This window comes from Vulpes lagopus, chromosome 12, assembly GCF_018345385.1.
Source record: "Vulpes lagopus strain Blue_001 chromosome 12, ASM1834538v1, whole genome shotgun sequence".
NCBI classification, from domain to species: Eukaryota; Metazoa; Chordata; class Mammalia; order Carnivora; family Canidae; genus Vulpes; species Vulpes lagopus.
This window is the reverse complement of record NC_054835.1, coordinates 11187469-11200178: the sequence shown is the minus strand read 5'-3', so window position 1 is coordinate 11200178 and position 12710 is coordinate 11187469. Positions and strand designations below refer to the sequence as shown.

Genomic DNA, 12710 nt, shown 5'->3' with positions numbered 1-12710 from the left:
GCACTTGGGCACATTATAGTAAAACTAATGAAAATCAGACTTTTCTCCTTTTTTTTTGTTTTTAATATATAACCCACTGGGGAGTAATGGAAACATTTCTTGCAGAGGAGCAGTGTTAAGTAGTTGGCTGGCTCCTGGGGCACCTGGGTGGCTCAGATGGTTAAGTGTCCAGCTCTTGATTTCAGCTCAGGTCATGATCTTAGGGCCGTGGGATCCAGCCCTGAGTCAGGCTCTGCACTAGGTGTGAAGCCTGCTTGAGATTCTCTCTCTCCTTCTCCATCTGCCTCCCACCTCCCCTTGAAAAAAAGAAGTTGGCTGGCTCTTCACAAAAATTATGGAACCAGGGACAATGGAATGACATCACCAAAGTGCCCAAATAAAACACCTGCTAGCCTCAAATTCATCCCCTGAAGAATACTATTTGAAAATGAGCTCAATGCAATTTCCCACAAAAAGGAAACCGGTCCTACTGGAGGGATCACTGACCCCCAGGGGGTTGACCAAGAGAAGGCTGTCCCTTACAGTAGAATGCCCCCTAATAAGTTTTAAAGAAATAATGGCTGGAAAATCACTGTTTTTCAACCATGATATGAATAATTGATGAGAAAATTCACCAATGATAATGATAAAAATAGGAGGTGAAATTTGATGTGGAACAGGATACTTAATAATTTTAAAGTATTACCCTGGAGGTTACCAATTAATTACAGTAACTTCACAGTGGAGAAACTTGGCAGCTATCACCTTAACCAAATGATCAAAATTAATGGCACAATAATGGGACAAGTCATACACGTCTGGAGTGCTTGCTTTGGCAGCATGTATACTAAAATTGGAACAATACAGAGAAGATTAGCATGGCCCCTGCGCAAGGATGACACATCTGGATAAAACACTACAGGACTGAAAAGGATACAATAGCTGCATTATGAAAATATATAACCTCAACCTAATCACGAAGAAATAGCAAACCTAAATTGAAGGAAAGTCTACAAAAATAACCGGCCCGTACTCTTCAAAAATGCCAGTCGTAAGACTGAGAAAGGCTGAGGATTGTTCTAGAAGAGAGTTGAGGGTCATAGCAAGTAAATGCAATTGGTTTAGGTAGACAAGCCATGGTTGGGACAACTAGTGACATCTGAATATGGACCAGGGAGGAGATAATCATATTCTATCAAGGAGGAATGTCTTTGATCATAAGACATTGAGGTAATTAGGGGCTTAGAGAGGAAAGCATAGGATCTCTGTGATTTACATTGAAGGGTTAAGAGAAAAATAAGCAGAGAGGGAAGGAGAACACAAATGATAAAGCAAACGTGCAAACCACTCTTACTTGGTAAATCTGGGCATGTGAGAGCTTTTTGTGCCATAGCAACTTTCCTCTAGGTTTGAAATTGTGTCACTATACAAATGTTTTATAATGAAAACATTTTAAGAAAAGTGAAATAAAGAGATGTTCAGATCCAACAAAGACTGAGAATTTATTAGTAGCAGACTCACACTAAAAAACATACCCAGAAGAGGGAATTTCAGGCAGCAGGAACATGGTTTTGGGTGGAAATAAAACAAAGCAAGAAGGAATGGGGAGCCCTGGGGAAGGTAAATAGGTGGTAACTCTAAATAAACACTAACTGCTTCAAACAAAAATAATGTCTTACAGGGCTGAAAGATATGTAGAGTTAAAATATGTGATGACACCTACATAAAAGTTGGGAGAAACCTGAACACAGTCAAAAGTTGCGAGGTCTTTGCATTATCTGGGTAGTAGAAGTACTCATTTAAAATGGGCTCTCAGAAGTCAGAGTGCACGCTGTAATCCCTAAGGTTAATTACCTAAATAATAGGAAAATAATGTGTAACTCACAGACACACCAAGGAGGCAGGAAGTAGAATAGGAAAAAAAAAAAAAAAAAACAACAACTGATTAATTCAAAAGTAGGCAAGAAGAGAGGAAAAAGAAGAAATGGATGTGACAACTAGAAAATACAAAGAAAGATGATGGACTTAAATCCAAGCAGCTCAGTAATTACATTAAACATAAATGGGATACCTACATTTATTAAAAGGCAGAAAAAAAATAAAAAATTAAAAAAATTAAAGGCAGAGACTGTTAGATTAGCTCTAAAAAATCTGTGTAAGATAAGGAATATCTAGTGATGCTCTAAACTAGTAGTTCTGTATCACCCAGGACACTGGCTTATTCATGACCTTTGTGAGTAGGGTGAGGAGGGCTCAGGTAGGTCCTCACTGAATTACAGCCCCAGGTGCCTGCAGCTCTGGCTCCCCAAGGGCCACTCTGACAGCTAGAGGTTCAGCCCTCCAAGTCAGCTGCCTAGGACTCAAGGGCCTCACACTTCTGAAGGGCTGTGGGGAGGGAAATGGGTCTGACCTGAGGCCTCTGAGGAGGCCTAGCTGGAGGCAGACCAGCTCCCGCCCCCTAGCAACAGAACAGTAGGCAGTGGGAATCAAGGCAGGCCAACCCTCCACAGCCCAGGTACCTGCCCGCAGGCAGCAGCAGCCCCATGGATAGCTGGACGCTTCCAAGTCAGCCCTATGTAGGGCTCCAGTACCCTGCTGGGTGAGTGCTGACAGAACCGGGTCAAAACCAAGGGGTCCAGATGGGGGACAGGGATAAGGGGCCATAGAGTGTTGCAGGGTCACAGGGTGCACAGGGAAGACAGAGTCCTCCAGGAAGGGCATGAAGGGGCAGGGCGGGACCTGGTGTGCCCCTTCCAATCTCCCTTGGGTGTGCGTGAGGCCAGTGAAGACTCCTGGGCCCTGCTCTCAACCTGCAGTTTCCTCTGCCTACAGAAAGAGCTTGGGGACGTGCAAAGAACATGAAGAGTGTGTGTAAAGCACATCCCCCTGCAGTGGCCACAGAGGACTACAGAACAGGACTGAGCACTGAACAGGATGCAGGGTCGGGCGGGCCTGGATCCAGCTCCAACCTGGGCAGCTCGGATCTGTGACTCAGAGGGCATTGTCACAGCGCTGGGCCAGGCCACGCTAAGGTGCCAGTGTGCCTGGACCTGGCCAGGCTGAGCCATGCTGCATCTGCCCCACTTACCCGTCCATTGGCCTCGCCTTTCCACCAGCCCTGGTCCCCGCCAATGCGGCTATAGATCTTCACCACATCGCCTTCCCGCAGCGAGAGCTCCCGCATGTCCCGGGCAGCAAAGTTGTACCTGGCCACGGCTGTGCCAATGACACGGGGAGTGAACACTGTTGGGAGGGATGGGCAGGGTCACCCGGCTGGCAGCGGGGCCAAGCCTGGTCCCCCTGGTGCCTGGTCCTACCCAGAGAGGAGACCGGTCCAGCACAAAGGCTCTGAGGGTACAGACTACTCTCCAATTTCGCCCAGACCTATAAGCAATGGCCTCTCTGGGCCTCCCCCGAAGGCACTCAGAGCAGCCAATAGCCACAGTGGGAGCTGTCCCGGCCCACGAGTGTGATCACAGGATCAGAGCAGATGCTGATGTTCTGACCACTGCAACCCCCACAGGGCCTCCCCCTGCACACCTGGCCAGTGGTTCAGCGGAGTGACCATTGCCCAGCTCCCAACCTGCACTCTGATGGAGCACCTGGAACCAGACCCCAGGGTCCCGGGGCCCCTTTTCCAGATCCCCAATACAAACTGGACACCTGACTGGACCCACTCAGCTAGGGACCCAGGAGTCCCATTGAGCAGGGGACAATGACCGTGATAGTGGGGAGGGGACACACACAGCAGCTGGGGAGGGGCTCTGATTCTGGCAGCAGAGGGCCAAGCAGTCGGGGCCAAGTGGCACCCTTTCCCCCTACCTCCAGGGCCCACCCGGTCTGCTCCCACCTTCACCCTGAGGGTGACCGCCCGGCTGTCTGCTGCTACCAGAGGCAGAGCTCTCAGCAAGCAAGGAGGGACGGTGGCTGGCAGGCCAGGGAGCGGCCGTCGGGGTGTAAATGTCTGATAGGCACCAGCAGTGAGGGGGGAGCACCAGGCCCGCCGGCATCTTCAGCCCTGCCCTGGCGGCAGCACCCCTCCCTCCCTGGCCCCAGCCCCTCCCCCCTTGCCCCACACCGGGCTGGGGGTAGGGGGCAGCTTTGAGCAGGGGCTGTGGGTGGGTGGGTGGGCGGGCGGCAGGCCAGGCCCCCCCACGCCCCGAGCGCCCGGCGGTACCTGACCAGAAGGGAGCGGAGGAGCCCTGAGAAGCAAAGCTGAGGCCCTGAGGACTGAGAAAAGAAAAGTTGTAGGAAGCGCAGGAAGCTGCAAAGAGGCGAGAAAGAACGTGAAAGCGGGCCGCGGGCAGATGCATCCCCAGGCAGGTGCGTCCCCTGGAGCGGCAGGCAGAACGCAGGGCGGGGCATGGGGCCAGGGCCCAGCCTCTGAGCTGCCCCTCCACCACCTCGCTGGGCCTGTCCCCTGCAGAATATGGGACCCCCTCCTCCCAGCGGCAGGCTGGCCCTGGGGTTTCTGAAACCATTCCTGCAGGAGCCAGGCTCTCCCCCAACACACGCTAGGTGCTCGCTGAGGGCCCCTTGTTCCTCTCCTGACCTGCTCTCCTCAGGGGGACCCTGGCTGAGGGCCCCCCACTGAAGGCCCATTTCCTCTCCTGACCTGCTTTCCCTGGGGGGACCCTCGCTAAAAGCCCCGTTCCTTTCCTGACCTGCTCTCCCTGGGGGGGACCCTCGCTGAAGGCCCCCGTTCCTCTCCTGACCTGCTCTCCCTGGGGGGACCTGCCATCCCACAGGGCCCGCAGCCCAAGGGATGTGGGGTGACACAGTGGACAGTCCTGGGCTGCACTTCAAACACTCTGGGCTCGCCCTGCCTCTAACTGCAGTGGGTCTGGAGCGAGGCACCCCCCTGTCCTGGGCTGGGGGACATGGAGGGATCGAGGGACAGATGGGACCCCACGCTGACCTCTGGGCAAAGGTGCCAAGACACTGAGCTGTCACATAGACCAACCAGGACCCCCGGCTCAGGAGTGTGCTTGTGAAGGGCTGTGGGGCCCTGAGCCACGGCCCCTGGGGGTGGGCTTTGGTCCCTCAGAGAGCCTTCCTCAGGGATAGGCAGGCAGTGAAAGCCAGGGCTGTGGGAAACGGGCAGAAGGGACCCGTCCGGGCGTTACCTGGGGACCGGCTGGAGGCCCTGGGGGCTGCGCGCTCCCTGGACTTGTAGGGGTACTTGAGCGTGGTGTCCAGCTGCTTGAAGCTCTCCTTGAGCGAGTGGCACTGATAATACTCCACCAGCTCCTGCAGGACACCTATGCTCACTGCTGTGGTCACTGCCCCCAGGCAGTCCTCCCAGGTGCCCTGGCCTCCCTCTCCCTCCTCAGTTTCACTTGGGACTCATCTCCTTGGTCCCCAGAGAGGAGAGGCTCTCCGTGCCGACGGAGAAGCTCATCATGTTGCAAAGTAGGCCAATGTATGCTGTGGCCAACGGTTTCATTTGAAAACCGTCACATAAACCACACCTGAGCTATTCTTGGAGGTCGAGAGGACTCACCCTGGAACGTTAACACTGGGGGCTTGGGGGAAGGGTGGGGGGTGCTGTGGATACTTTCTACTTTGTGCTTTTTGGGCCACAGTGGGCTAAGGGCTCAGGTGCTTGGGTCACGTCCTTTCGGTACACGGAACACTTGTAAGTCAGAAAAGACAATAGGTCTAATTTGAAAATCGCGTTAGAAGGCCTGTGCCTTTACCTGCACTCCGGCCGGGGAGGGGACAGCGGGCAGAGGCTGGGCGGCAGGGCCGGGCCCTGGGAGGAGCCTCGCTGGCTACAGTGGTGCAGGCAGGGCAGGTGGGCCCCCCCACCCCCACTGTCCTCCACGGGGAGCCCTCTGGGGGCTGAGGTCCCAACGTGGGGGCTGTCACGAGGTGCCTGCCACGCCCACCTCCCTGGATCTCCTCCCCAGCCACGCAGAAGCCCTGCCGGCCTCTTGGCCCTCTCCGAGTGTGGCCTTCGGGGAGTGGGGTGCCAGAGCTGCTTCTCCTTGGTATGGCATCGGTGGGACCCCAGGGCCCTTCTCTGATGCCTCGGAACCAGGACACAGAAGCCGCAGGATCACATACCAAGAGGCTTTCAAATTTCTTCGCTTCTGTGATGTGGATCCAGCTGTCTTTCTCCACCACCTTGATGTGCTTCACCTCGTCGTTGAACCTGGGCAAAGTGTGCGGGCCTGGGAGGTTACTCTTGGGCCACGTGGCCTCTCTGGCCTTGGGGTCCAGGCTTATAACCTGTCTGCTGGAGCTAAGACCGCTGCCCTCGCCCTCTTACCCCAGCCTGAGCCTCTCTCCTGCTGCCTGCCACCTGTCAGTCCAACATTGTTTTTTTGAAGCCCAAACTTAGGGGTCAGCCTGTAGGACCCCAGGTCCCAAAGCCCACAGCTCCATCCAGCCCTCGGAGACCTCCTGTCCCGGGATTCTGCTCATCCTCTTCTCTGCACTGAGGACACCTTCCTCCTCCTCCCCGTTTCCCACCACCTGCTGAGACCTCCACAGCTTGGTTTGTAAGTCAAGGGTCTGGCCCCGGCCCAAGGCCCCAGGGAAACAGCCTCAGCTGGCTCCAACACGGTCCCCTAATACTCTCCTCCACACCGTCCACTCCGGCTGATGGGCATCCCCCAGACTGGCCACGCACAAGCCTGTCAGGGCTGCCCCTCTGCCATCCTCACCTCCTGGGCTTGCGTCCTCGGGGCTCAGTTCAAATGTGACCTCGCTGGAGAGCCTACCCACACCCCCTCCTCCCCACATTCCACTCCAGCCCTCTGCCGGCTGGTACCAAAGCCAAAGACATCACAGGACAAGGAAGAACATCAGCAACTGTTACAACTATAGATACGAAAGTCCTCAGCAAATCAGCAGCCAACCCAATCTCTCCTCACGTGTCTGCCTGTATAAACCAAACATTTACACCACACCAAATGTGACGTTCCAGGAATGCAAGGCTAGTTTAACAACTGGATATCTGTTAGCGGAACAAATAGCTGGCAATTAATCAAATGCCGGCCAGCCGGCGTCCTCTCCTGAGGGGGTCCTTTGTAGACCAGCTGCTGTTTCTCTGGGATTTAAGGTCAGCCAGACGCATAGGTGGGGGGGATATTCACCCCACCCCAAGCCCCCCGGGCCGGTCTCATCCCCACTGAGGAGCCCTGCAGGCCAGGCACACAGAAAGTGCTGCATGAACTCCCATCAGGAGAATGCCATCTCTGCCACTCACTGCTCATTGCTGGCCTGCTGCCTCCACCACTGACCAGCCACGCAGCCCACCTTCCACATCCTCCCAGCACCTGACCAAGACTGTCAGAGCCCACTGTGCTGTCAATGCTTACAACGCTCCCCCTGCCCACAGCAGGTATGCGGTAGGTAACCTCTGCTGGGGAACAGGCCCTGCATACCCAGCCCTTGGGCCATGTCCAGCTACTGCACTGGACACTGGTCACTTCCCATGCTGTTCTCGGCTCTCAGTACTTCAGAGCCAGAGGGCTGGTTTCAGGCTCTAAGCATTTGTGGGGCCCCCTGGAGACTCCGCAGGTAGACTCCACTATTTGCCAGCCTATGGGCTGTCAGGAACTGACCCAGGATGTCTAGTGGGCATTCTATGCCAACGGTGACCAAGAACCATCAGGGGTGGTGGCGGATGTACAAGGGGGCTTCTTCTGGGCAGGAAGACACCCAGACCAAAGGCCCCTGACTGAAGCCACAAACCCATAGTAGAGTAACCTTTCCATTTACTCCAATGCTCACCAGTGGGGCTGCTGGGAAGTCCCCAACCTCTTCTAGCAGCCCTGCCCCACTCTGGCACCTGTGTTTGTGTGGTCCCCTGAACCGGGAAAACAGGGGACCAACCCTACCTGGTGGCTTTGGGCAGAGCATGCACACATGTCCCCGGCTGGCCATGCCGGGCAGACCTACTGACACCCTTTCATCTCAGAAGTGTCCTGCTCTGGGCAATAATGTTCATGGGCACCCCGGAGCCAACAAGCACAGGATTCTAGGAGGATGTGGGCTTGTGGTTCAGAGTGGCCCTGGGGGAGAGGTCACCCTGACCCCATCACCACCACGTACTTGATGCTTATGGCAAAGCGCTCTGCCTCGGCTGGCCGCTCCCTGATTAGGTAGGTCCCGCTGGCATGTGATTTGAGCAGGTTGTCTGTCTGCTGCCTCTCCATGTTGCCTGCAAACCTAGCAGGTGGGATGAAGCAGGAGGTTAACACTGGTGCCACCCACCCACCCCCGGACACTCGGGCCTCTGTGACAGTGCTGACCCGCACAGTAAGCCTCTGGGGAGGAGCACGTGGGCAGGGGAACATCATGGGGAGGAATAAGGACCCTGGGTCTCAGCCCAGCCCCGACGTGTTTTCTACAGAACCCGGCCTCCAGGAGGTGCTCAGCGTCACATAAGCATTAAGGCAAATTTCTAAGTTTTCACTGTTGAAGAGCACATAAGAGATAAAAACTCTCATGCAGAGTTTTTACTTCTGCTGTGACACACGGGAGCCTGCTGCCATCTCTGTTAACGGGTTTTGGACAGACAGGCAGATGCCCCTTCACTGAAGAGGAGCCCAGCCCGAGACAGCCAGGTGAGCCCCACCACCACCCGCCAAACAGACCTGGCCTCGCCCCGTCAGACCAACTGGGGACTTTCACAAACAACATGCAACTGAGACAGAATCTACACCAGGAGACGGAAGCTGTCACTCCGTCAAATGCAAATCACAGACCAGGCTTGGACCTGTGAGCCTAAGCACGAGTGCGGGGTGAAGGGTACAGGCAGATGGATCCAGGGTATCTCTGACCTGGAGGGAGAGACCCGGTCCAGGGTGGCCAGGACACCGGGGGGCCAGGGGTGAGCCCCCAGCTGAACACCCTGAGGCCAGCTGTGCCTGGGGCAGGGGTTTACGGCACTTAAGCTGCCCATTGCTCTGTGGCCAACACCAGGGCGTGGAACATGGGAGCTACAACCACCAAGGCCAGTCCTTCTTCAAGGCAGCCAGGTGATAGGCAGGCAGGGCCATATAAGCTGGGCCCCCCAGCTGACCCATATCTGTGACTCATTCCTCGAATGTCTACCTACAGCCTCAGGCTCTCATTAATCCCAACAGTGCCTCGGTTCTCACTGAGCCACTCCATGAGTAGACTTGCGATTGCAAATTTGGCCTCAAATACACCACTTTTCATACATTTTATACGATGAGGCTTGTGTAAAAAGAGTGCACCTGATGGCCTGTTTTCCTTCATCATGGGGAAAACCTGCCTTGGGGTAGAGAAGAGTACCCCAGGATCCCAGGGACATACGGCCAGCCACAGCCCAGCCACCCTGGAGACAAGCAAGAGGTAGCCTGGGGACCCCCAACCCAGCCTGCTCACGGGCTTGCAGGGCCCCCCACTACTGACCCACTCACCAGGGGTACGCTGTGTAGTCGGTCTCCCGGGACGGCGGCCGGCTGATGGGTGGCTGGCAGGAGAGAATGTTCAGGTTAACATCCCCCCGAGGGTTGCCTCAAGTGGGGCCAGAGGGGGCCTGTGATCAGCGTCCTGACCCTCGGGCCCAGCACTGGCTACCACCACTTGGCCCTGGGGCCACTGGACTGAGGTCCCTGAGGGTGGCAGCTGGGACCCACCATCTCTGAGTAGATGCTCAGTGGGTTTCACTGGATATGTAGCAGGCACAGGGACATAACCCCAGGGAGGGGGTGACCAAAGGCCTCAGGGATTTCTCTGCAGTGACAAGAGCACATCCTACAGCTAGAGTTCTTTGCTACAGATGGTTCCTGGCCTCCAGGGCGGGCGTTGTTTGCAGGCAGTGGCCTGTCCTCCAGGTGGCGGGTCACACGCTGGCCGAGCAGCCCCGGGGACTCCATGCTGCACCCTATCCAGAGCCCCCACCCTGACCTCTCCCCACTGTGCCACAGGCCGGCCACATAGACTACCTATCCATCCCCTCCCACCCCATTCACCACGTAGATGGGGAAACAAGCCCAAGGCAGGGAGGTGACCTGTCCCAGGCCACCTCCTCTGCTGGCTGATCCACCTGACGCTGGCAGGTGGGGCCAGAGGCCAGGCAGGGCCTGCAGGGTAGACCATGGCTCTTGCTGCGTACTGGACTCACCTCCTGCTCCCTCTGGAGAAATTTCCCTCTGGCACTTTTAAATGCCTTTTTTTTTTTTTTAAGATTTTATTCATTCATAGAGACAGAGAAAGAGAGAGAGAGAGAGAGAGAGGCAGAGACACAGGCAGAGGGAGAAGCAGGGTCCGTGCAGGGAGCCCGACGTGGGACTCGATCCAGGGTCTCCAGGATCACACCCTGGACTGCAGGCGGCGCTAAACCGCTGTGCCACCCCGGCTGCCTAAATGCCTTTTTAGGGTGTGGGTGGAGGTAATTCAATTATTCATGGCTGACTGCTTGATGCCTTTTGTAACAGAGGAAGATTTGCTCCATCCTAGTCCTACTCGGATGAAAGGGTTTTTTTCTAAGTATCCTGACGTCTAGCTCTGAATTCTTGTTAGGGAGAAGTTCTCTCCTCTCTGGGGCTGTATAATAGCCCCAGAAGACCTTACAGAGTCCCTAAAGTTTGGAGTCTTCTGTCCATTATGATTGCTGCAGGAATGCCCATTTTTGTGTTTCTAAAACCAGGGGAAATGCAGCACCCATACAGCTGAGCCCTTCAAACAGGGGGGCACCCCCTGCCCCCCTATCTGCTCTCTGGGCACAGCCTCAGCTCCAGGGCCAGCTCACCACAGCCACTCCCCAAGTTTTTGGTAAATAATCAAGCCCAGACACCGCCCGCCCCCCGAGGGAGGAGACAGTCCTCAGAATCCCCAGCCTCCCGGCCACTGTGTTCCAGAAGCTTCTGTGGAAAGTGCTCACCCTTCCATCCACAGGGCAGGGCTTCACTGACGAGCTAGGAAAGTAGCCTGACTTCCTGGTTTGCACCAGACGACCCTGGAAGGAGACAGATGATGGGGGCCTGGCCTGGCCCGTGGGAGTGGGCACGGTGGGCACTTCCATGAGGAGCAGCTTATTCTAAGGATGGAGTGAGACCAGGTCCTACAAGCAGCGTGTGTTGGCACCACTCCCTGCTATAGACTCAGCTGACCATGACCGCTGGGTAGGAAGGGGGAGGCATCCCTACTTTGCAGGTGAGAACACCGAGGCCCAGAGAAGCAGCTTCAGGTCGTGCTCAGAGCTGGGGTTAGAGCCCCATGGCCAGCTACTCGCCTGGCCTCTTATCAACAAGGCACTTCTCAAATGGAAGAGGCACGTGGACCAGGGGGATCTGATCGAGGGAACGTGGACAGCCAGGGAAGGTCTGCAGGGGCTGGGCTTTGCTCTCCCTCCCCCCCACGAAGTCCGCCTGGCAGCTGCTCGGCCTCCCTCTTTCATGCCAGCAAAGCCGCTCTCTGGGGCCACTGGGGACCCACGGCTCTGGTGACACCTGGGGTGGGGATCCGGGCAGCTGGGGTCAGAGCAGGAGAGAGACTTTATGCTGCAGACACCCCTCTGCACCTTCTGAATCTCTGGTTATGTGAAGGCGGGGTCTAACACCATAAACCCACAAATACACACGCGGTGATAAGCACCATCACAAAACAACAGTGACGGCAGTAACAGTAATGGGAAGGTTAACAAACATTCGCCCTAAGCAGGTAAAGGCCACCCCTGTTGGTCTCAGGTGCCCGAAGGGCTCCACCTCTGTGAACCTGTTAACAGAACCATCAGTTTCAGGCCTCAGAACTGTAAACCATCACAGGACACTATGTCCACGCCTGCCTCCACTCCACCAGATGGCACCTCTTGGGGGCAGGTGGGGGAGGGTCTTGGGCATGGTATCCCCCACACCAGCCCCCCTGAGGGGCCCAGCATGATGCCTGATGGCCTCATAACAGTGCTGGCCCGAACGGGGGCAGGGTAGGCAGGAGGGTGTGCACAGCATGGCTGCGGCAGATCCGGGGGGTGGGGGTGCAGGATGCACCACGGCAGGACAATTCTTCCCATGAAAGCAAACAGCCCGAGGAACACAGGGTAGGGATCCCCAGAATTCCTGCTTCAAGGGAGCTCAGGTCTTGCTGACAGGTGCTTCCCCGCCCCCCCAGACCACCCCTGCCTGGGGGACATAGACCCCAGGACCCACCTCCCACCACTGAGACTCAGGGTCGCCTCTCAGCAGCTCGATCACATCACCCGTCTGGAAGGTCAGCACGGGCTTCCCGGGGGGAGCAGGGTTACCATGGTAATTCTGCACGGCCACCATCTTGGGACCTGGGGGGACAGGGCAGGAGGGGGCCCCTCAGTCAGTGGCTTGGTGCTGGCCGGTGGCCTGCCCACCACTGACCTTGGCACCTCACGTCCCTGCTAAATGTTGTGGGTAAACCATGGGACCGACGGGTTCAGGGGCTGGTGACAACAGCAGCCGCTGATTTTAGTGGCATTTCACGTGTTTTCCTCCAGATGCCCTGCCGATCTGGACTGAGTGTTAGCTGTGTGGGGCAGGACACGGGGACCCCCCAACAAGGCAGAGTCTGGGGTCAGGGGCAAGCAAGGCCCAGGGACTTGCTAAGGCCACACACAGCTGCTTGAGGTGGCCCAAGGGCTGAAACGGGGGTCCCCGGTGGGTGCCCCAGGCATCTGCAGGCTGCCCCTGGACTGAGCCCTGCTCTGACCCATGTAGGCCCCTGTCTACCAGGCCCGGCCCTGACACAGGTGTCCCCCGGCAGCAGCATGGCTCTGGTTT

The 12710-nt window shown here is 56.4% G+C and overlaps 1 protein-coding gene and 1 non-coding gene across 3 annotated transcripts in view; one reads left to right on the top strand and one right to left on the bottom strand.

Moving 5' to 3' along the window:
* VAV2 (vav guanine nucleotide exchange factor 2) overlaps positions 1-12710 on the bottom strand; it is a 161362-nt gene that overhangs the window by 3401 nt on the left and 145251 nt on the right. For both annotated transcript variants that reach the window (XM_041724562.1, XM_041724563.1), the window contains 7 exons: positions 12111-12238; positions 10847-10921; positions 9381-9433; positions 8044-8160; positions 6049-6136; positions 5106-5229; positions 3068-3222 (listed from right to left, as the gene is read on the bottom strand). In XM_041724562.1, the coding sequence (XP_041580496.1) occupies positions 3068-3222; positions 5106-5229; positions 6049-6136; positions 8044-8160; positions 9381-9433; positions 10847-10921; positions 12111-12238 (740 nt within the window). The remainder of the gene's footprint in view (positions 1-3067; positions 3223-5105; positions 5230-6048; positions 6137-8043; positions 8161-9380; positions 9434-10846; positions 10922-12110; positions 12239-12710) is intronic.
* On the top strand, positions 803-909 carry LOC121474296. Its single transcript, XR_005983317.1, has one exon. It is a non-coding gene; the product is annotated as a U6 spliceosomal RNA (small nuclear RNA).